This window comes from Vicia villosa, linkage group LG4, assembly GCF_029867415.1.
Source record: "Vicia villosa cultivar HV-30 ecotype Madison, WI linkage group LG4, Vvil1.0, whole genome shotgun sequence".
Taxonomy (NCBI): domain Eukaryota; kingdom Viridiplantae; phylum Streptophyta; class Magnoliopsida; order Fabales; family Fabaceae; genus Vicia; species Vicia villosa.
The window spans coordinates 85,900,418-85,926,224 of record NC_081183.1 but is presented as its reverse complement, the minus strand read 5'-3'; the positions used below and the strand labels follow the sequence as shown (position 1 = coordinate 85,926,224).

Here is a 25,807-nt window from a genome sequence, read left to right as displayed (position 1 = left end):
TACTGTATTAATATAAAAAGATTATTATGTTAATGTTAATTTGTATTTAAAATTTGAGTATTATTATATAATATGAAAAAAGTTTGTCTTAACTTTTTATTAAAAACCAAAATATTACATAATATTCAGATTTTTTAAAATATAAAGCGCAAAATTTTTTTTATTTTCACGAGTTTTATTTCATTAATTTGTTAAAAAATTCAAACTACTTTTATGAGTTTTTAAATTTTAAATGTCTTAATTGAAGTGGAATATATTATTATTATTATTATTATTATTATTATTATTATTATTATTTTTTTTTTTTTTTTTTTTGGAAAAAGAGAACTTTTATTAATCCAAAAAATAAGCTGAAGTACAATGCGATCTCACGATCCAGCAAACAAGAAAACTAGAACTAACAAGCTCCTAGAAAACCATGAGGGATGCTACATGAGGTTTGAGTTTTCTACAAAACCAGCCCCTAAAAACAATTTTCTCCATGATCTCTTTGATGGTTTGAGTTTGGTTGCACCTCTTACCAAACACTGCTCTATTCCTATGCTGCCAAACACCATATACAGTTTCCACAATGGCCAACTTAAACAGCTTTGCTCTCCAGCCTTTTCTATTCCCCATTTTGATAATCCAGTCATAGTCATCATCCCATTGGTTCAGGCTATGCGTTACTTGCAGCCAGTGTAGTATAGGACTCCAGATTCCTTTTGTTTCCTCACATTCAAAGAAGAGATGGTTGTCCGTTTCTTCCTTGTCACAGAAAACACACACAGTTTGACTAATGAATCCAAGGCGATGAAGTTTACTTCTCGTGGTCAGTCTGCGGTGGCAAAGAAGCCAGAATATGAAAACGGCACACGGTCTTGCTAAGTTCCGCATACAAACACTGCTCCAAGGCAAGCGGTTCCCAGCACTGCATGCTTGATAGAAGATCCCACATGAAAACTTTCCTTTAAGACACATAGCATTCCACACTGTTTGGTGTGTGTTAACCAAACTCCTCACGTTTAAGATATCCTTCATGATCCATGAATAAGTGGGTTTAGGTTGTATATCAAAAATGTTACGATTTTTCAGATAATACGAGTGGATCCATTTCACCCATAAGCTCTCCGGTTTGTTGCAAATATTCCAAAGGAGCTTTAGAATAGTACAAGCATTCCAATTGTTCAGCTCTATTATCCCCAGTCCTCCATATTTGATTGGCTTGCATATTGTCGACCACGCAACAAGGCTCTTCCTGCTAATTGTGTCTTTACCAGTCCAAAGGAATGATCTGCAGATAGAATCAATCTTGTTTATGACAGTTTTAGGCAGTGGGAAACACATCATCCAATAGTTAGCAAGTGCAAACGATATACACTTGATTAGTTGTACTCTTCCAGCATATGTTAAGAGTTTAGCCGTCCAAGTGCGTGTTCATTGGACAATTTTATCAATTAGCCCCATGTAGTGGTGGATGGACAGCTTCTTACAAGTGATAGGTACCCCAAGGTATTTAAAAGGCAAAGATCCTTCTTTGAAGCCAGCTAGCTGTAGCAACACTTCTTTCATTTCAGGCTTGACCGCTCCAAAGTACATATTACTTTTAGATTTATTCACCTGCATACCTGTGGATTTCAGAAATTTGTCAAGGGCTGCTAACATAAGATCCACAGAAATAGGCTCACCTCTAGATAGGAGCAGCACATCATCCGCAAACATCAAGTTTGTAAGCTTAAGCTTAGAGCATTTGGCATGATGTTTGAACCTAGGGTCTTCCTGCATTTTGTGGAGACATCTATGTAGGTATTCCATAAGGATAGTAACAAGATAAGGGGAAATAGGGTCCCCTTGTCTAATTCCTCTCTTGGCAACAAGAAGCTCAGATTGAATTCCATTCAGATTGAATCTGTAGGAAACGGTAGTGAGGCTCTGCAAAATCCACTTAATGAATTGGGAAGGAATGCCAAGCTCATACATGATAGTTTCAAGAGCTAGCCAGTCAATCATGTCGTACGCTTTCTGTAAGTCAATCTGAAACAAACATCTAGGAGGTCCTTGTTTGCAGTTATACCCTTTTAGGAGCTCGTATGCCAAGAGGATATGATTATGTATTTGTTGACCAGGTATGAAAGCTGCCTGGTTAGAGCTCACAATGCTACCAATAACCTGGCTCAATCTGGCAGTCATAATCCTAGATATCATCTTATACACAGTCGAGCAAACCGAAATAGGCCTGAAATCCCTAACATATTTGGCAGAGCTGCTTTTGGGAATAAGAGAGATTAGGGTGCAGTTAAATGCTCTATACATTTTACCTTTGGTGAAATATTCTTGGACAGTATCAAGGAGATCCTTTTTGATGATGTTCCAACTCACTTTGAAGAACTTTGCTGTGTACCCATCAATCCCTGGTGCAGAATCATCAGCAATACCTTTAAGTGCTTTTAAAACCTCATCTTCAGAGATTGGCTTGATCAAATTATTTCTTTGGTCTCCATTCAGCTGTGGCCCTTTGCGCAAGGCATCAGTATCAACATAGTGCAACTGAAGCTCCCTAGTTCCCATGAGTTTACTATAGAAGTCCAAGACTTCACCTTCAATGTCCTCATGAGAGGTAATAATCTGACCACTATCCTTATGCAACATTGTGATACTATTATACGATTGTTTCAACTTGACAGAAGCATGAAGATACGCATTGTTGCCATCTCCATTTTTAAGCCAATTAATTTTCGCTCTTTGCTGCAGGACACTAGCTTCAATTTCATGCCATCTGATGAGCTCATCATTGTATTGTCTAACAGCATCCAGTTTTTCAGTGTTCCATCTGTCTCCCATTAGGGCTTCTTGAGCTTTCCCAAGATTTTCCCTAGCCTGAATGATCATTTGTTTAGCAGATAAGAGAGGCCTATTCATCTTGTATAATTCTTTTTGGAGCCTCTTTAATTTGTGCCACAGGATATAACTAGGACCTCCTTCAATTGGGACATTCCAGCTGCTATAGACAGTGTGGAGGAATATAGCATTTTCAGTGAGGATTATTATTATTATTATTATTATTATTAGTAGTAGTAGTAGTAGTAGATAGTGTTAATGAATATTATTAGATTATTATTATTATTATTAATTATTAACGTAAAATCAATTTTTAAAAAATGGAATTAGGGTTGATGTTAGAGTGACATGTGTCTAGAGTTGTCAAGAATATCTATCATAATGACATGTGGCTAGGGTTGTCATCATGACAACTTTAAATTTATATATACTAGATTACCGACCCGTGCTTCGCACGGGTATGTTAGAAATCATTTTTTATAATAATTGATATTTATTTGTTATTTGCACATAAAATTATTTTGTAGGTCATATAGACTATATTTGCAATTATACTTTTAATTATTTAATCTGAAAGTTAATAAATTAAAAAAATAAAGTTTTATGATAATTTAAAATGTATAAATTTGAAGAAATAAAAATTAAGTAATTAGAGAATGTTATTAAATATTTCTTTGTAAACTACATTTAATGTTGTATCTATATCTTCACAATCATCATTAGTCCCCAATATCTTCAATTTTTTTTGAAGTAACCCTTGATAAGACAATATATAGTTGTCCATGAGCGAACATTGGTTGTGGTAGATATACTCCAACATGTTTGAGTGACTGCCCTTGACTTTTATTGATAGTCATTGTAAATAAAACAGCTAAAGAAAATTGGTGCCGTTAGAATTTGAAAGGGATTCTTTTATCAGAAGGTGTCAATGATAAACTTGCGATATAATTTTTTACCAATATTGCTTCCCAAAATAACCTTTGCTTCAACAGCGTATTTTCCCATTTTTTTGTAATTATTAACTGTGTTACATTACACAAACCTAAAGACAAGTCAATATTTCTCTATAACATTACTAGTACTCTAACTTTTAACCTTAACTTGTGATTTGGAAGTGCATAAGAAATAATTGTGTTAATAATTGTGTTTAAAAATTCAGGAGTGTGTACATCATCTGGGATGTCAACGTTTGAGTTTTTATAATACGGAGATTCAAAACTCAAATATATTATTTTTTCCACTTATTGAAAATTTCTCAAATTAATAAATAATGGTTAGTTATATAGTTGTTCCACTAAAGGAAACATATTTAACCATATAAGTAATTCATATAAAATAAAATATTTATATTAACAAAAATACTATAGTTACAAAAGTTTTAGGGACAAACAAATTTTAAAAAATTAAATAAGTATGCTTTATCATTTTTAATATTATTGTTAATAAAATATTAATTTGAATTTTCTCTGTCACAATTGTAATACTTAACATTATTGCAATCATAATTCTTAAAATTCAGGATAACAATATGCTTAAAGCTATTTTTGATATAATTGTAATAAATAAATTACTATTTAAAATTTAAGAAAAATAATTAAATAATAAATATATTTAATATATTAAATAGTTATGAAAAATTAATTAGTTATGGGATAACATGATTCAGAAGCAAAAATTCTGTATGCAGCATTTGTATGTTAAGATGTTGGGTACTGATAGGGTGCCTTGGAGATACTTAATACAGAATAATAGTGCTAGACCTAGAGCCATTACCATCACTTGGATGGCATGCCATGGTAGATTGGGTACTAAAGATAGAGTGAGCAAGATTGGTTTGATAACAGATCGGGTTTGTAGCCTTTGTAATACTTGTGATGAGTCACTTGATCACCTCATGTTTGGCTGTAGCATTGCAAAGGATATTTGGAAGTTTGTCCTCCATTGGCTGGGAATTCAACATGATCCGCAACCTTGGTCCATTGAGATTGTTTGGCTTACCAATATGATTGAAAAGAAAGGCTGGAGATTCAAGGTCCTGAAGATAGCTTTGGCCGAAACCATCTATGGTGTTTGGCAGTATAGAAATGATATTATTTTTAGAGGAAATACTTATAGAAGCACAAGTATAGAAATTGGAGATAGAATCATAGAAAAAGTGATATATAGAGGGTGGTATTCCCCCATCTAAGAAAACACATAGCTTCCTTAATGTGTTAGTTAGTTAGTGATGTTGGTTATTTTTGGATGGTTGGATCTTTGATCACCTATGTAATTAGACAGTTTTTTGAATTAATAAAATATCCCTTGATTCAAAAAAAAAAATTAATTAGTTATTATCGTGGAGATTTGATGTATAAAATTTCATTTTTCACAAAATATTATCAATAAAATAGCTTGAAATCTGATATATAAGAATTCTCTCTATAAATATTTTTAATATCATTTGATCACAAATTTGAACCTAAGATATATTTAATGTCATTTCATCTTTTTATCATATAAGATACATTTAGGTTAAATACAATAATAATTATTTCTTAAATACAATAAATTATTATTATTTATTAAATACAATAATAATTATAATAATAATAAATTTAATTTATATTAACTTAGTTATGAATAATAATAATAATTATTATTTTTATTATTATTATTTAAATTATTTACATTTTAAAAACCTAAAAGATTTTATCTGAGTTTCTATTTTATTAATTTATAAAGAAAATCCAAATAATTGTGATTAATTTTATTTTATCATTGGTGATAAATTGAAATAAAGAAAATTTTATAAGTGTATGATTGAAAATAAATTAAAATAAATAAAAATTCATGTTAATTTTTATTATTAATTAATAAAGGTTATGTGATGGACAAATCTATCATATTTGGGCGTTATTATTACATATATTAAAAAAACGTAAAACACATTAAATTAAAAAGACATTGAATCATTTAGATTCTTTAGTTTTCAAGCATGGAAATTTTGGATCTTTAATGATTGATGCATTGTCACCCTCAAGATTAATTGTTTAAATGTGAATTATATAAAAACTCCCGCGTTGCATGGGTTTGATTATAATCATTGCCTCAAATATTATTTTAAAAAATATATTTTTGCAAATATAATTACATATAATCTTATAATTGAATTTATTTTAAAATTATATTTAATATAAAAAATATTTAATAATATAAATATCTTTATTAATTTATATTATATTATAATTTTATTTTATTATTTTAGTTATATTCTTTAAATTTGAAAGATATATCATATTTATGTGAATAATTTTATCATTTGTGTATATTATTTTTAATTAATCATGAAATTCATAATACATATAAATGTATATTAATGTATACTTGTATAATTTAAGGAACCTAACAAATACCTAAAATTATCAATGTCAAGTCCAAATAAATTCAAATGGAATAATTTTTAGATACTTAAAAAAAATCATACTAACGTTATCATATAAGATCAAACATTCATATAATAATAAAATAATAATTAGAATTGACCTTAAATTTCCAGTAATTCGTCTAATAGTGGCCAACCTTTGATTTATTAATGGTCAAAAATTACCATAACCAAAAAAAGAAAATAATGATAAAAGAAAAGAAAAAAAAATCATAAACATATTTTAAACCATTTATTTGTAAGTCCTTTTATTTTTTACATACGGCATAAAAAATATCATACGTATATTTAATTTTCATGCAAATAAAATTTATTTTTATGGTAATGTTTAATTTTTGTACTATTCAATTTGTATCTAAACATTCTTCCAATAATTTAATACAAAATAAAATAAACAAAAATATTTGGCTTATTTTTTAATCTTAATTTTGTAAAATACATATTAAGATATGTATTTTTTAATTTTCTTTATATTTGTTGCAAAATCAACAACTAATGTATAGTTATGTGTTCAAAAGGTGTTATAATAATAAAAATATATCATCATTAATTTTATTGAAATAGAAAGGTTAAAAGGAATTTTAAAAATAGTTTTATGTCATTGTGGAAACCAAAACGATAAGAATGATTATTAAATAAATCAATAATATAAAATAAAAAGAATGTGACCTTTAATTTAGATGTGTGATATTTAATTATTGTAAATAAATTGATTGATATTTTCTTTTAAAACAATAATAATAATAATAATGTTGTTAATAAGAAAAAATTAATATAATTCATCATCTCATTTTATATGGATGTGTGAAGGGAGATAAACTCAACTAAAAATAAAGTGATAAGAATGAGAAAAAAAACTATGGGAGAGAAACATATAGAGGTGTGGGGTGAGAGTAGGGATGTCAATGGGGCGGGGCGGGGACGGGGGACACATTCCCATCACAATCCCCGCCATTGAATCTATTCCCCATCCCCGCTTCGGATCCCCGCTTCGGGGGGATTTTGTCCCCCATCCCCGTCCCCGCGGATCTCCGCGGGTCCCCACGGTTCATGCGGAGATCTATAAACATGATTTTTTATATATTATTTTAAACCAAATTAATATTAAAAGCTTCAAAAACAAACCAATAAATATATTGTTTTTACAATACTTAATCTATAATATCGAACAAAATTTTCAAAGTAAAAAAAATGAAAAAATCATTTATATCACTCCTTTACTAACAATACATATATATTTTAAATTTGTGTATAAGATTAATTATATAAAATGTCAAATAAACTTACATAATAATTTAAAATTATATTTATAAATTAATGACATTATGCTATTTTATTCGGGGCGGGGGATATTTACGCCACCCCCATCCCCGAAGTGCCTTCGGGGAGACTTTGATCCCCATCCCCGCGGGGGAAAAATTCCCCATCTTTGGAGCCCCAAACGGAGAATCCCCACGGAGATCCCCGCTAACGGAGGCAAGTTGACATCCCTAGGTGAGAGAGGGCTCCAAATGACACGTCAACCAATAATAATATAATAATAATATTGTGGATCTTGAATTGTGGAATAAAATTAGCCTAATCAGGCTATTATGGAATTTATGCGGCAAAGCGGACTCTTTATGGATTAGATGGGTACAGGCTTACTACATCAAAAACAGAACAGTGATGGAAATTGATACAAGACCAACCAATTCTTGGATCATAAATTCTATCCTAAATCAGCGGGAGGTTTTGAGAAAGGTTGATGATTGGCAAGAAATTATGAACAAGGATAAATTCGACATGAGCAGTATGTATCACAAATTACAAAATTATGGCCAAAAGATGGATTGGAGGGGGCTGCTTTACGGAAACACCGCCAGGCCAAGGGCGTGTTTCATTCTTTGGCTCGCTTGTCATGGTAGATTGGCCACAAAAGACAGACTGGTGAAATTCGGGATGATGGATAATATGACTTGTTGCTTTTGTCCGGAACAAGAAACACTAAACCATATCTTTTTCGAATGTAATACTTACAAGAAAATCTGGCTGGAGGTTCTTCAATGGTTGCAGATCCAACATACTCCACAAGATTGGAAGACAGAAATCCAATGACTGATCCGTCATACTAAAGGTAAAAGTTGTCGAGCTCGAGTTTTAAAAATGGCAGTGGCAGAAACCATTTACGAAATCTGGAGACTAAGAAATGATAAAAGCTTTGGTAATGATGCTACTAACACGGGAGTAGGGCGCAGGATTATAGATACTATTACATATAGAGGCTGGAACAATAAAGGGATTCGAAGATACATAGCCATCCTTATGATGGAAGTTTAGATTTTTTTGCACAGCAGGATTTAGAATTTTTTTGTCTTTGTTTGTCTTTTGGTTTCTCTGACTGGTTGCTGGATCCCAATTTGGATCGCTTGTGCTTATAATTATTTTGAAATAAATATATCAAAGTATTTTACTTCAAAAAAAAATATAATAATAATAATAATAATAATAATAACTTTTTGTAAAATTTTACAAATTATAAGTTACAGTGAAAACCAATATAATTAACATTCATAGATACCTGCTCAAAGAAAAAATTAAACACAAATAACTTTAGAGGTGTTAACCCCTAATACTTTAGAGAGCAAAAGTAAAAGATTAGCTGGACACTTCTTGATACAAATTAGTAATTTAGACTTCGTGATCTTTATTAATCAAATATTTGATTGTTGAAGAAAACCCCAACCAACAGCTAATATTGGACTGGTGGATTTAATCATCGTCGTAGTGAACAAAAATAGTTAAGTATTATTTTAAACATACGTTATAAAATAAAAAAGTGAAATAAAAATTACAATACAAAATCAAAAAATATGTAGCATATAAGAAGAGTAATATAAAATTAAAAGTATATACGTATCATATATGAGATGTTAGGAGGCAAGCCAAATATGAAGACCTACAATCAAATCAAATTGTATACAATAACTCTACAAAATCCATACAACAAATTATGTATTTATATATGTGATTTTACCTATTAATAGGATAATAAATCTGATTAGAAAGTGAAACCATAATTTTAGTAATTAAAAACAGTCATTAAAAAGTATAACGTTTTGTAACTACAATAAGAGTAATTATTATTATAATAGTAACCGAAATATTCTAATAATTAGTTTTAGTATAATACAATATAACCATTATGAAATATAATAATAATAATTGTTAATTATTTAATGTTTAGTAACTGCAATAAGAATAATAATTATTATGAATTATAATTTTCTATAAAGTGTAATTATTTTTTATGACTTTTTTAAATTTGTAATAAATAATTATGTATAGATAAATAGTTATTAATAAAATATAATCATTGAATCTATTTTGAATTTTAAAAATAAAAAAATTTAACCATAAAATATATAACATTGTAAAATTAAATTTAAAAACGTAACAAAAAAAATCATAAATCTAAACATAAAATATTTAGGAAACAAATAATATTAGTTATAGTATATATTTTTTAATAATTATAATTAATATCCTTTACTTTGAAGAAATAATTATCTTTATATTTTTGAATAGTTATAATTTTTAACTACATTATAATAATTTTATATATTGATAATTTATAATTAAATTACAATGTGGAAATTAATATCCTTTATTTTGAGGAATTAATTATTATTATTGAATAAATATTTTCTATAAAATAAAAATTTATTAATGTGTAACTATTTCTTTAAAAATGTAACAAAAAAAATTATAAATCTAAACATAAAATATTTAGGAAACAAATAATATTAATTATAATATATATTTTTGAATACTTGTAATAATATCCTTTATTTTGAAGAAATAATTATATTTATACTTTTGAATAGTTAAAATTTTTAACTACTTTATTATAATAATTCAATATATATATATATATATATATATATATATATATATATATATTATAATTAAATTAAAACAATATGTGGAAACTAATATGATTTATTTTGAAGAATTAAATATTATTATTATTATTATTATTATTATTATTATTATTTTTGATTAAATATTTGCTATAAAATAACATTTTATTAAATTGTAATTATTTTTTAAGATTTATTTTATCTGTAATAAATACTAAGTATAAAGAAATAGTTATTAATAAAATATAATTATTGAATCTATTTGAATCTATTTTGAATTTAAAAAATAAACAAATTTAACCATAAAATATATAACATTATAAAATGCCATTTTAAAAACGTACAACAAACAAATAATAAATTAATTATAATAAGTTTATATTTTATAATTAAATTAAATGATATGTGGAAATTAATATCCTTTACTTTGAAGAATTAATTATATTTATATTTCTGAATAGTTTTGATTTTTAACTATTTTATTATAATAATTTAATATATTTATATTTTATAATTAAATTAAAATGATATGTGGAAATCAATATCCTTTTGGAGAAATTATTATTATTACTATTATTGATTAGTTATTAATTCTTAACTACTTTATTATAATAATTTAATAAATTTATGTTTTATAATTAAATTAAATGTTTTATTATAATAATTTAATATATTTATATTTTATATAATTAAATTAAAATGATATGTGGAAATAAGATGTGGAAATAATATTTTAGAAAAACTAAGTAATTCAAAGTTTGTGTAAAAAAATATAATCTTAATATTAAACAGAATAATTAAAAGAGAATAATTAAAAATAATAATTAAAAGAGAATTAGGATTATAAGATATAATAATGTTAGTTGAATATAATAGTGTTAATTAAAACAATTTGTATTATTATTATTATTATTATTATTATTATTATTATTATTATTATTATTATTATTATTATTATTATTATTATTATTATCATTATTTGATAATTAAAATTTGTTTTTGTATAAAAAAAATGAGAATTAGGATAATAAGATATAATAGTGTTAGTTGAATATATTATTTTATTATTATTATTATTATTATTATTATTATTATTATTATTATTATTATTATTAATTGTGGTAGTTAGTTATTATATTATATTATTGTTATTATTATTATTATAATTATTTTAATATTTTTATTAGTTAGATATTAATTATTATTATTATTATTAATAGTGATGATTTATTTTAGTATTATATTTTTATTTATTTTATTATAGAGTTTTTATAATTAGAATTTGTATTTAAAATTATTATCAAAAGACAATTATCTACTTATTATTATTTTAAAATTTTTATTAGTTAGATATTATATTATTATTTTTATTATTATTATTATTATTATTAATGATGGTTTAGTTTAGTATTATATTATTATTATTATTTATTTTAATATATAGAGTTTCTATAATTAGGGTTTTATTTAGAATTATTATCAATTGACATGTGGCGAGAATTGTTAGCAAGAAGACATGTGGCTAGGGTTGCCATCATAACTTCTTTGCATTTATATTAAGTAGATTATTATAATAATTATTTTAATATTTTTATTAGTTAGATATTATTATTATTATTATTATTATTATTATTATTATTATTATTATTATTATTATTATTAATAATACTGATGATTTAGTTTAGTATTATATTTTTATTTATTTTATTATAGAGTTTGTATAATTAGGATTCGTATTTAAAATTATTATCAAATGACAATTATCTACTTATTATTATTTTAATATTTTTATTAGTTAGATATTATATTATTATTATTATTATTATTAATGATGGTTTAGTTTAGTATTATATTATTATTATTTATTTTAATATATAGAGTTTGTATAATTAGGGTTTTATTTAGAATTATTATCAATTGACATGTGGCGAGAATTGTTATCAAGAAGACATGTGGCTAGGGTTGCCATCAACATGACTTCTTTGTATTTATATTAAGTAGATTATTAATAATAGTGATGATTTAGTTTAGTATTATATTGTTATTTATTTTATTATAGAGTTTCTATAATTAGGATTGGTATTTAAAGTTATTATCAAATGACAATTATCTACTTATTATTATTTTAATATTTTTATTAGTTAGATATTATATTATTATTATTTTTATTATTATTATTAATGATAGTTTAGTTTAGTATTATATTATTATTTATTTTAATATATAGAGTTTGTATAATTAGGGTTTTATTTAGAATTATTATCAATTGACATGTGGCGAGAATTGTTATCAAGAAGACATGTGGCTAGGGTTGCCATCATGACTTCTTTACATTTATATTAAGTAGATTATTATAATAATTATTTTAATATTTTTATTAGTTAGATATTAATTATTATTATTATTATTATTATTATTATTATTATTATTATTAATAATAGTGATGATTTAGTTTAGTATTTTATTTTTATTTATTTTATTATAGAGTTTGTATAATTAGGATTCGTATTTAAAATTATTATCAAATGACAATTATCTACTTATTATTATTTTAATATTTTTATTATTTAGATATTATATTATTATTATTATTATTATTATTATTATTAATAATGATGGTTTAGTTTAGTTTAGTATTATATTATTATTATTATTTATTTTAATATATAGAGTTTGTATAATTAGTGTTTTATTTAAAATTATTATCAATTGACATGTGGCGAGAATTGTTACCAAGAAGACATATGACTCGGGTTACCATCATGACTTCTTTGCATTTATATTAAGTAGATTAAGATTAAAATACACATACGGGTTCATGCATACTAAATTTTAGGGGTGTTTACATTGTGACTTGGATCAATTTTGAAGTAAAAATTCATTCAATTTAAAAATAAAATGACTTGCGGTTTAGTTCGATTTGATCGATTTTGAAAAATCAATTCAAATTAAGCGGTTTCAACAAAACGACATCTAAACACATCTGATAATATTTAATTTTGTGTGGTGTTTTTTTGGTATTTTTAATCAATTTACAGTTTTTATTTGAATTCATTTAAATTTCAACACTGCTACTAATTTTTGAGTCATTCCATCCATTTAAAATATTCTTAGCCACGAGAACTAATGACGATCATACTCCATTTTGTGTAAAGAAATGAAAACTAATGACGATCATAAATTCTTTTATGTAGAAAAATGTATTTTGCAAAACAGTGGGTTACACCACCTCACGTTAGAACTATTTTTATCTTGTTTTTCTGAAGCTGCTATTGCTAGCTTCCAACTACGGTCACAAGGATTTTTCCCAAATCCTAAACATAGGCTAAATATAGTAGTAGTATATCATATTTTATTTATGTAAATAGAAAAATATCATCTTAAAATTGTAAAGAGAGAATAAATTGGTATTGAGCACAACTATTAAAAAAGAAATTAGTGTAAACAATTCTCATTTTTTATAATTCTATCATAGTAAAACAATTATAGTTCACCGTGTAGTAACGATGAAGTCACTGTGATAATCACTCCTAAATTCTCATTTCTCATTTTTCATGTGTGAAAATTCTTCCTCATTTAGAAACTTCAATCATAGTTTACCCATAGCAACAGTAAAATCACTGCAAAATGAGTTAAAACGAATGTGTGTGATAGAAGACCCGATCCGAATGAAAGATGAATATAGAAGAGAACATTAAAATTTGGGAATTATTTTTCCCATCACGATGAAAAGTCATAGATATTTATAGAATTCTGAGATATATTTTCAAACACATATTTTTCACACACTCTTCAACGCAAATTGGCGTGCCACCCATATTTTGTCAATATTTAGTCCAGGATGCATCTCCTTATCAACGTTCTTTTTTTCCAGCTCAAATACCAAATTAGTGCAAGAAATGAAGGATGAAATGAATGAACTTTACTTTAAATTTTAGATTCTTTTTGCTCCTTTTGATGTAATAAAATACAAGAATGATGTTTTGAAGTTGAAAAGTTGATTGAAAATGAAAGAATTTTTTTTAAGGGTTTTAAGAGTGAAGTTCAATTTAATCATGAGAAAGAAGAAAATGCAAGGTGATGTTTTATTCAATTTCCCACTTCACATTTTCGGATATGCATTCCCAAAATCATCATTAAGTTGTTAAATAAACCAACTTAATGAATAAAAATATAATAAATGAGTACAAAGGGTTATACAGAGATGCATCTCCAAATTTACCCAAAATAATATACGGAGATGCATCTTCGAAATATATTTTGACAAAAATAGAGGCTAACTAAATTACGAAAACTGATGTGACTTTAAGTGCGTCAGAAGATGCATTTTCGAACACAAAATATTTTAGATTTTAAGAGGTGTGAGATATACCCTATAAGATGGGATGAGTAATCCCCCTAAAAATTTAGACATAATGAGCCTTATCCAATTTGACGATCATATCACTATTAGGCCCAATCATATAATGGGTTGTAAGTGAAATTTTGTCCCACCACCCCATTTTTTACCTGACCCCTATGTATTTATGCCTTTACCATAATTTCCAATGTGAATTCTTACGTTTTTTAAAAAGCAATATGCTTTTTAGATTTGTGTGTAATGCACCCTATTTTTAAAATATTTATGAGTTTTTATCGAATTTTTGGAAAAATTCATGGAGTATTTATTGAATTTTTGAGAAATTCATAAGTTTTAATCATTTATTTGAATTTTTTTGTGTAAAAGCTTTTTTTTTTTTGGTGTAAAATCATATTTTTTTTTCAAAAATCTATGATTTTATACATGATATTTAAAAAAACTTGTCATATTTTTTATATTTAATTTTTCAAATATTCAATATAAAATCTTAGATTTTTGTAAAAAATTATGATTTTACATTGATTTTTTCAAATATACCAAAAAACTACAAAACATATCAAAAAAACTATGTAGTGTTAACTTTATTTTTTATTGGTTTATTAGATATGAACTATCAAATTTTTTTAAAATTCAAAAATTACAAAATATACCGGATTTAACAAAAAAAATCAAATAGTGTTAAATTCATTTTTGTATAGGCTTACTCGATATGAACTATCATACTTTTGAAATTTTGATAAAAATATACTGAATTTTTAAAAATCCATTAAAAAACTCATACCAAAATTTAAAAATTATGATAAAAATGTAAAAATTTGCACTGTATCAATAAAAAAACTATTGAATTTTTTAATGTACTATCACCTTTTTTTAAAATTTACTGCTTTTTTGTGTTTTTTATACCAACCGTAATTTTGAGATAAAAAATAAAATAAAATGACATTTTAGTTAATACGAAAAATGGAGAACACAGAAAAGTCACACAATGCAGAACTTAACCAAACATAAAATTTGATGGATGTGCAACTTTTTCGTTAATATTTCTAAAATGAGCTTCCATGATTATGGCCATATAACACAGAAACATATGTGTTGGATATAAAGTCGAATCTTTCGAGCTATATGAACACAACACCTGGAGTTCAAGAGAAATCTATCTAACACTTTCAAAGTTGTATCTGACACCAAACGTATTTTAATAATTTTTTCCCTCTCAAACTAGAAAAATCCGGCAATAATATTAAATATCGATAAAAATGCATAAAATAAATATAATTCTTTTTAAAATCCGATAAAATGCATAAAATACATGGTCGATCCCGAGTTTTTAAAGACTCAGGGAAAACAATAAAAATGGATCCTGAATAAAAAATTGAGCAACTAACCTTGAATTTAGAATTTTGTTTATTGAATTTTTTTTCTCTTTTTGTTTGTGTGTGTGTGTGAGAGAGAGAGAGAGAGAGAGAGAGAGAGAGAGAGAGAGAGAGAGGGTCACCGTTGTGGTGTCGTTTTTTTTTACCTCCCCGTTTCACTTGGGAGGACGGCACGCCGGACCCTTCACGCGAAATTTGAAAGGAGAGAGGCGCCCTTCTGGGATGAATTTTATTTCAGTTCTTCCTACGATAGCACACGAACTTTTTAATTATCCTACGAGGAGGAAGGGGAAAAAGATCTCAAATAAACCCTAAGAGTTTTCTAGGTGTGAGGATTTCACCTAATCAGATGTTCTGGAGTCCGGGAGGTCGGTTATACATAGGGAAGGTTTTAAGCACCCTACATATCCGTAGTACTCTACGGGAACCTTCTCAGTGTCTATGTGTTTGTGTTGCTGCTATATTGGGAAAGTTTCTCCTTTGTGTTAGGAGAGAGAATTGAATTGAATTGAAAGACATATGAACTGACTATTTTTAGTTTTTGATTAGCTCGCTGAGATTCCTTGTGAATCTCATGCCTACATATCCTTAATGGAAGTCAGAGCTTTTTGTAGTTCGAGGAACTAATTAGGGAAATGAATTGATTTTTGGGTGCCTTGTTTGAATTCAAGGTTGAAGCTTGAATGAAATCTCTGTTTACAGGAAAGAGACATGAAGTCATCTTTATAGAGAGGTATTTCTACTATTCCACCACAAACATTTGAAGTGACAGAAAAGCGGGGTTCGTTTCATAAGAGAAGGACCTTACTTGTGTGTGTGCAAGTATACCAGTCACAGTCTCTTGAATGAAAGAAAGATTCTCATTCAGTTTAGGGAAAGGAAACAGGTCTGGGTGTGTGTTCCTCAGAGCATGCCTTTGAAAGTCCTTAATGGGAGAATGTTTTGAAATTGAAATGAAAATGTTTGTATTTTTAAATGTGGTGAAATAGGAGAAATATCTCTCTATAGAGATAAATCATGTCTATCTACTGTATGAAATATTTAAATTTGACTGGCTTGTATGAGGCCCAAGCTTGAGGCTTAAAAGAGTTTTGATTGACCCTGGGAGATGACTCCACTGGGGATTGACTTTAACTGAAGAATCTGTGTTCTGTATGAAGCCCATAATTGTGGCTGACTCTAGTTGGAGAGTGTTTATTTTATTTGACCGAAAGGTTTATTTGGTCTTATGTACAAAGCCCAGAATTGTGGTTGACTCTACCTAGGGAGACATTGTTTTCTGCCTTGTACAAAACCCAAGGTTGTGGCAGACTCAGTGGGGAAAAGATCCCAAGGATATGAATCTTTTGACACAGAAGGATGTTTATATGCCTTGTACGAAGTGTCATACCCCAATTTTTGACCCGCATATTTTATTCATCTCTGGTTTGTCACATTCATACTTTGCATGCGTTCATCGTTTAACTGTCGCGTCTTTTGTATATTTAACAAAAATTGACCTTTTATTTAAAAGATAGCTTTGCATCCACATCTTTGCTTATTATCCAAAGTTTCATTTTATTCTTAGACAATAAAATATTGTTTATTTTATTTGAAAAAAAATATCAAAATAGGTGTTTTATTTCTTTGTTTAATTCTATTTAAAAAAATATATAAAAAAGTTTGGTTTTAGTGTAAATTTTATCTATTTACTATTTTATTTTTAATTAGATTAATGTTGTTTTTTTTAATTAATCAAAAAATATATAACAAAAAAAAAAAAGGAGTTTAATTATTAGGCCCAAACTTGATTTCTTTTGTAAAGTCCATTTTATTCATTTTTGCCATTACACTAAGTCAAATAAAAATGTACAAAGAAAACAACAAAAATCTGCTATCCCATGTCTGCTCCACCTTGTTGTCCCTGCACCACCGTAACGGTCCAAAACCCTGCTACTTGCTGCTCCACTCACTTGCAGCCAAACCTGCTTCTTGCTGTGCATAATCTGTCCAAGAATTTCACCAATTAGGCATAACAAATTCTGCATCAAAAGGACATAAAACAAGTTACCTCATTTGTTCAAATTCTTAAAATTTTCCCCCCAAATTCCACCCCTCACCTCCTATAAATACCACTCTTCACAGTAGAAAAAAACGACAATTAACTGCAGAAACTCTGAAAAATTCCTTCATCCCAGCTTCATTTATAAACTGAGTTACTCAAACCTTCTGCCCTAAAACTGCAAAACCCAACGACACACCTTCAGCAACAACAAAACTTGCATCAAACTCACGCCATTGAATCATTCACTGCCGATACTCCCTCCTTCAAACCCAACTCACCTTTAAACCCTCAATACACTCACAAGCTATCCTTCATCGACCACACAACCTTCCCTCAAACATACTCACTCACGTGAGTCTCACTCTCAAATCCCACATGTTAACAAACAACCCTCATTCACACATCAACCTCACCATACTCAAACCGTGACGCCCCCTGCAAATTCATCATCATTTTGCTACACAATACATACAAAACCTTCATCAACAACAATCCTTACAACAATCATGACCTAACCTCAATCTCACCTGTCAACACAGTGGCGGTTCTAACGTACGGCTACCTTGGGCACCTGCCCGGGCTCGTACTACTATATATATTTTGCCTATGCACCTACTTGGCTACTTCTAGTTTGTTTCCATTCTATCTGCACACTACTTTTAAAAAACTATCATCTATTATTTTTATTCTAACTACCTAGCCTCAATGACACATTTAAATTTAAATTTCTATAAATAGCATCATCAGCTAATCAAGTCAAAGAGGAAACCAATTGCCACCAAGTTAACATATAAATAACATAAAATTCTAGCAGGTTATTTAATTAGAAAATTGTGAAGAATTACTAATATTTTATTTATAATATAGCAATTATTTTATGAAAGTAACTTAAGTTTGATAAAATAGAAAAGTTAAAAAATTCTATGTTCTAGATTTTAGCTAACCGACACAATTAAAAAATAATTTTTACTTTCTCGTTTCCTCTTTGACTAAAATTTTAGTCGGTCATCAAGTTTATTAATAGTTCCCACATATTATTATAGTTTGGATGTTATATTTAAGTTATTTAATGATATTGATATTATTCAAACATTCACCACAAAAAAGTTTCGGAAATGACACCTGCCTCATAATTTTATTTAACCCGCTATTGTGAGATTATGTTTATCTATTTTATTTTAGATTATATTTTTGTTGACAAAATAATGTGTCTCTTTTATTTTGACACCGACCCAAACTTTTTTTTTTTAATTTATTCTTCTTTTTTTTTTATGTTAATGTTATTGGGCCTAAACCCCATCCGATTCTTTTAACACCCCCATGGGCCCATTTGTTCATTCTTTACTTCTTTCTTTTCTACTATCTATTCATTAATAATAGATTGACCAAATTGCCTAAATTACCCTTTCACCAAAATTTATTTGCACTAATAAAAGGACATTTTTGTAACTAACAAATTAAGTATTCACTCTTTCAACTTTATTGAATGGATGCACCAAGTGTTAGCTTTTCATTGGTCCGAATTAAATAACATTTTCCCTACAACTTTATTGCATGAATGATGACATCACATGTAAGCCATGGATGATGGAAGTCATATTTAAATTTCTTTTACATTTCATTTTCCCACACTTTCTTTCTTTCATTTTAATTTTTCTTAATTTATTTATTATCACAAAAAATATTAATAATCTATTTTTAAATTTTAATCTTATTAAAAATTTCAAATTTCTTTCGCATTTCATTTTTCCATACTTTCATTTTAATTTTTCAACATTTATCTATTATCGCAAAAAATATTAATAATCGATCATTTAATTATTATTCCCAAAAATATTTAATTATTTCACGGGTCACTATCAACTCAATATTTAATTTTTTTTAATCGATCATTACACATTTTCTCTATCTTAATTAAAATTTCAAATTTCTCTCACATTTTTTCACACTTTCTTACTTTCATTTTAATTTTTTTCTCTATTTATTTATTTATTTATTATCTCACGGGTCACTATCAACATAATGTCTATTTTATTTTAATCAATCATTGTCTTTATTTGAGAGATAATATCTTTATTTTTATTTTTTTCTCCATCTCACAATTTTTTATCATTATTTAATACAATTAATCTACTATCTATTCATTAATAATAGATTGACCAAATTGCCTAAATTACCCTTTCACCAAAATTTATTTGCACTAAATTCTCCATCTCACGATTTTTTATCATTATTTAATACAATTAAATTTCCATGATTATTGTTTATTTTACATTTGTTTTTACATATATTTTATATCGCATCAAATTATTTTTTTGTTTCACGGGTCATTGTCAATATAGTAGCTATTTTATTTTAATCAACAATTACTATTAATTGAGAGATAATTTTTATTTTTAAATGTTAATATTTCATTTTTATTATCTCCATCTTATTGTATTTTTTATATAATTATTTAATATAATTGAATTTATATGATCATTTTTCATTTATTATTAAACCATAGTGATCTATATCATTTTCTTTTAATTGTTGTAGGACCGTCAATTATTAAATTACCTGACCCAATTTTGCTATTGTGTTCTTAACCTATCTTAAACATTTTTTTGTGGATCATTGTTTTCTATATAATTATTGTTAAATTTACAATTAAGTAAATTATTTCATATTTTTCATTTATATTTAAAATTTTACATTTGCATTTGTTAAAATTTTATTTTTTTCTCCAACTCACATGTTCTTTTTTATATGGTTCTTTATTACACACAAAATTAGCACATGAATACGATAATAATGTTTAATCTTAAGGGCCACTTTCAATACAATGCCTATTTTATTTTAAACAATAATGACTTTTATTTGAAAACTAAAGTATTTATTTTCAAATTTCAAAACGATTCTTATGGATATTCGGTTTTTAAAGAATTGGGAGTATAACAGAACAATTAATAAAACTCAAACTCTATTCAAGTAAAACAATTCCTTTTAATTATGCATATTGCTTATAATTCCTTTTATTTATATTATTCATATCATTACAAAAATACTTCACCAGAAAAAAAATACCCGTGCGGAAGCACGGGTCTCTGACTAGTTTTATTCTACAAATTAATATCTCTTTTCCTTTTTTTATTAAAATAAATGAATAAATGTTTTCTTTTTTTTACAAGTTAAATTTCTTTCTTATATATAATCACAAAAATATTTAACATGTTTATTTTACTTTACCATTCAAAAAAAATACCTTTTTAATCGAATCGAATTTTAAGTCTTAATGGATGAATCAAGGAGGGTTCGTACGTACTTGTACGAGTTGTCTTAAAAGTATTTGGGTGATGGCCGTTAAGCTTTTATTTGAATACTTGGATTCCATTAAAGACCCCATAAAACTCGATTTAATTCACTTTTTTTACAAAAAAACGTTCTTTTCATCAAATCGAATTTAGTCTATAATGGATAATAAAGAAGGGTTTGTACGTACTTGTACAAGTTGTTCTTTAAGTAATTAGGCGATGGTCGTTAAGCCATTGTTTGAGTGCGTAGACTCTGTTAAAAGACTTTGTAAACTCGATTTGGCAAATGCTCTTTCAAGTATTTTAAGCGATGACTGTTAAGCTTTTGTTTAAATACTTGGATCCAATTAAATATCTTTCAACTCATCAAATCAATCTTTTTCATCACCTAAGAGGGGGTTGTACGTACTTGTGCAATTTTCTCTTTCAAGCATTTAGGCGATGGCCGTTAAGCCTTTGTTTAAATGTTTGATTTCTCTTAACAATAAATTTCAATTTATTCACACCTTTTAATTTTAAAACCTTTTTTATAACACGAGACACTTAATCAATTTCAAATGCAATTATACTTCCACATGTGAAGATCGATTTTTCTCCATTCGAATGCGATGATGGCCAAAATCTCGTCTTACTCTTGATTTAGTCATCCATTCTTGTGGTGATGCAAAGAATCTCTTATCCATGTGCGCATAGTATTGTTTGAATGCGATCGAGTACCTCTCGCTAAAATCAACCAACAAACCTTTTTTACCCCGAACTACGATTGCTCTGACTTTCCCATTGCACTAGGGAATACGTAGGCACAAGATATAAATGTCTTGGCGAGCACAATAATAAAAAACCTTTTTTTGTTCCTTTCTTTTTTCTAACCTAATAAAGACGCAAATAAATATTTAGCTAACAATTAATCACAAGAATAACTAAATGGGTCCCATCGAGTACGATGGAGGTGAGGGGTGCTAATACCTTCCCCTTGCTTAACCGACTCCCGAACCCTAATTTGGTTGTGATGACCATCTTATCCATTTCTTTTTTATTCGTGGGTTTTATCGATATTTTCCCTTTCCTTCTTGAAATAAATAAAGTTCGGTGGCGACTCTGTTGATATTTCGAGCGCGTGAAAACGCGTCGAGTATATTTTTACCGCTACACGAAGCCCAAGGTTGTTGTAACACCCCCAATTCTATACTAAACAAATAAGGCATACATTCACATAAATCAGAGTAAAGAAGCATGCATGTCACAAGGGCGTTACACATATTTCAAAATAAAACAACATGCAATAGTCATTTCCGAATAACACGGGATTTAAAGCAACATGCGAAAACACAGCAGAATAATCATCTCATCAAATAAATGGTAAAATCAGATGATTCCCATACATCATCCACCATGTCTCAATATTTTGGCTCAAGGCCATTCATCAACAAAATAACGTATTCAAATACGAAATACAATATGAGTAAACAAATATCTTATAACAACGAGTTATAAAAATATAAATCCAAAACCCATGTGTTACATATGACCAGAGCACAAGTGACTACTTAGTCACGACACCTTACAAGAGATCTAAATCTCTAAGCTAAGCCTCCTTCGAAGCATCTCTATCCACGAAACCTGCACGTTACCAACAAAGGATAACATTCAAACAGAAGGGTGAGAATTCAACTTCTTATAGAAGACATAATAATGGAAAATGTAAAATACAATAAGAATACATTTCAAGAATTCATCACTCTTCCCATAAACATGCATCATATGCAATTAATCAAGATTCACATGTTCATGTCATACAACATAGCTCGTTCAATTCTAAGTGATCAAACATGATTCACATATCCACATATATATATATATATATATATATATATATATATATATATATATATATATATATATATATATATATATATATATATACATATATCATTAATACATATAAATTCACATCTATATCACATATGTTCCAAATCACATATATCACATTCATAACACAACAACAATTCATATAAAATGAATCACCACATCCACATATATGCATATCCATCAACCTCATTCCACACAATTCATATCACATAAATCACACCAAAAATAACATTTCACACGGACACGTGCGACTCAAGTGTGACTCAATGCGATATGCATGTGGATCCCTCCGTTATCATTTCCGGTCATGCCGATTGTCATTCTCCACAGACTAGATAACCACCTCAAAGCCCCATACTCGTTAAGCTTTCAAACCCCATACTCGTTAGGTTAGAGGGACAAGTAAATAATCTTCGTGAGATTACCCAACATTGCCACTTTCAAAGACTCATGCTTGTGTACGTGTGCAACAAAACAAGACTCATGCATTTAAGACGATCTCTCTATCTCTTAAACTACACAATCACATCTTTCCAACTTTTCACAACATTACACAACATAACATTCCACCAATATCAAACACCAATTAGCATTTAGCAATCAATCACATACTTCACGGTTATCATATCACATAATGCATCCATGAACATTGATCATGCACAATTCATCCATAACATACACTTATAATTAAATATTATTCCCAATTATCATCATAATTAATCAAACAAGTGCCAATCCATTCTATTCTATCATATAGACAATTATTTAAGCTTCAATATGCTTCAAACGCCACCTAAAAAGGAGTTACGAATCAAAAGTTATGACATTTCAAAGTTTGGAAAATTTTGCATACAGCAGGGTCCGCTCAACGGACCACCAGCGGAGCTAGGCAATAACTTCCATTTTTGCAGCTCTGCTTAGCGGACCAGTTCCTCTTAGTGGGGCCTGCGATTTTCAGAAAAAAACAGCAAAGCACAGAACTGCGAAAACCACATTCAACTACTCCAAATCACTTCCCAACAGCAATAAACATCAAATACAACCAGTATTCATCATTATTGAACAACATATATCATACAAATCATGTTTAATCATGTAAATCCATAGAAAATAGCATAGAAATTAGGGTTCATACATTTCTCATGAAATAGCAAAGAATGAAGAGATTCACACCACACATACATTACCCAATCATAGATTCTACAATAACTTGGATTCAAACCCTTACCTTGAATTAATCTCCTCCTATCTTCAAGAATCTACTTCCCTCTTCTCTTCCTCTTCTCTTCCTCTTCTCTTCTCTCTAGCCTTTTTTCTCTTATTTCTATCTTTCTATCTTTCTCTCTAATTCTATGGTTTTCTAACATAACCCCTTACTAACTATATTCTTGTTATATTGGGCTTAATCCACCCAACTCTCATTCTAGTTAATTAGGCCCAATTAGTTATATCATTCTAATAACTCAATTAACCTAAATAACACCATTATATACATAATCAAATATTCAAATAATTATTATATCACATAGTAACTAAATAAATAAATAATTATTAAAAACACCAAATAATATAATTAATAATATAATTAATAAAAATACTAATAAAAATCGGGCTGTTACAGTTGTGGCTACTCTTGATGGGGAAGGACTCACTGTGGAGACTCTATTATTTGCCTTGTACAAAGCCCAAGGTTGTGGCTGACTCTAAATGGGGGAAGATCCACTAGTTTGTGATCTTTTAACTCAAAGTAAAATATCTGCCTTGTACAAAGCCCAAGGTTGAGGCTAACTCTACTGAGGGTTACTCTGCTGTGCAGAGATTGAAGGTTGACCCTACTGAGGAATTTGCTTTTATTAAGCAGGGATTGATGAACGGAAGCCCAAAGTTGAAAGTTGACCTTACTGGGGAATTTGTTTGAGTGATTGAGACTGACCCAGGGTTGACTCTACCGGAGAGTTTTGAAGGTTTGAAAGATGGATGATGGAAGCTAACCCTTTCCAGGGAATTTTATAAAATGAAAGATTGATTTGGAAGCTAACCCTTTCCAGGGAATTTTATGAAATGAAGGAGTGGTTTTAGAGGCTAACCCTTTCCAGGGAATTTTATGAAATGAATGATTGGGTAGCACTCCATTGATATGAAAGGGATGAAAGGATTGATTTATACTTCTTGCTTAAATCCCAAGATTAAGGCTGACCTGACTGAGGAAATTCAAGATGTGGAATCTAGACTCTACTAAGGAGAAGACTCACTGGAGATTGAAGATACGGGTGACAGAGACTGTCCATGTCTCTCATTCCAAAAGGTGAACTCAATGTTGAGATTGAGACATTCTTGGATTATTTGAAGTCTGGTTTGAAGAATAGAAGAATCTCACCAGGGTAGGCTAAAAGGTGACTAAAGACCTGTTCCTATGTTTATAAGAAACCTGATGGGTCCTTGTATACAAGCTCAAGAGAAAGCTATGGATATGCTTTTAAGAAGCCCGTGGGTCCTTGTATTGTAAGCCCAAAAGGAGGCTAATCGAGGGTCATCGAGGGTCCTTGTTATAGCACAAGAGAAAGCTATGTTGGTTTTGAACTTAGTTTGGCTCTAAGCAAATGGGTAAGAGGTTTCACCGGGAATAATTCCTCTTGGGTGGATGTGCCCTATTTTTATTCTAAGGCTTTTTTCAAGATGTTTCACTGAGAATAATTCATCTTGAGGTTGAACTAAAGATTTCTAA

The 25,807-nt window shown here is 28.2% G+C and overlaps 1 protein-coding gene across 1 annotated transcript; it reads left to right on the top strand.

The window, feature by feature from the left end:
- The first annotated feature begins 4,474 nt into the window (after window positions 1-4,474).
- Window positions 4,475-5,005, top strand: LOC131597461 (uncharacterized). The gene has a single exon (XM_058870158.1). It carries the CDS (start codon window positions 4,475-4,477, stop codon window positions 5,003-5,005), a length of 531 nt encoding a protein of 176 aa, XP_058726141.1.
- The last annotated feature ends 20,802 nt before the right edge of the window (window positions 5,006-25,807 follow it).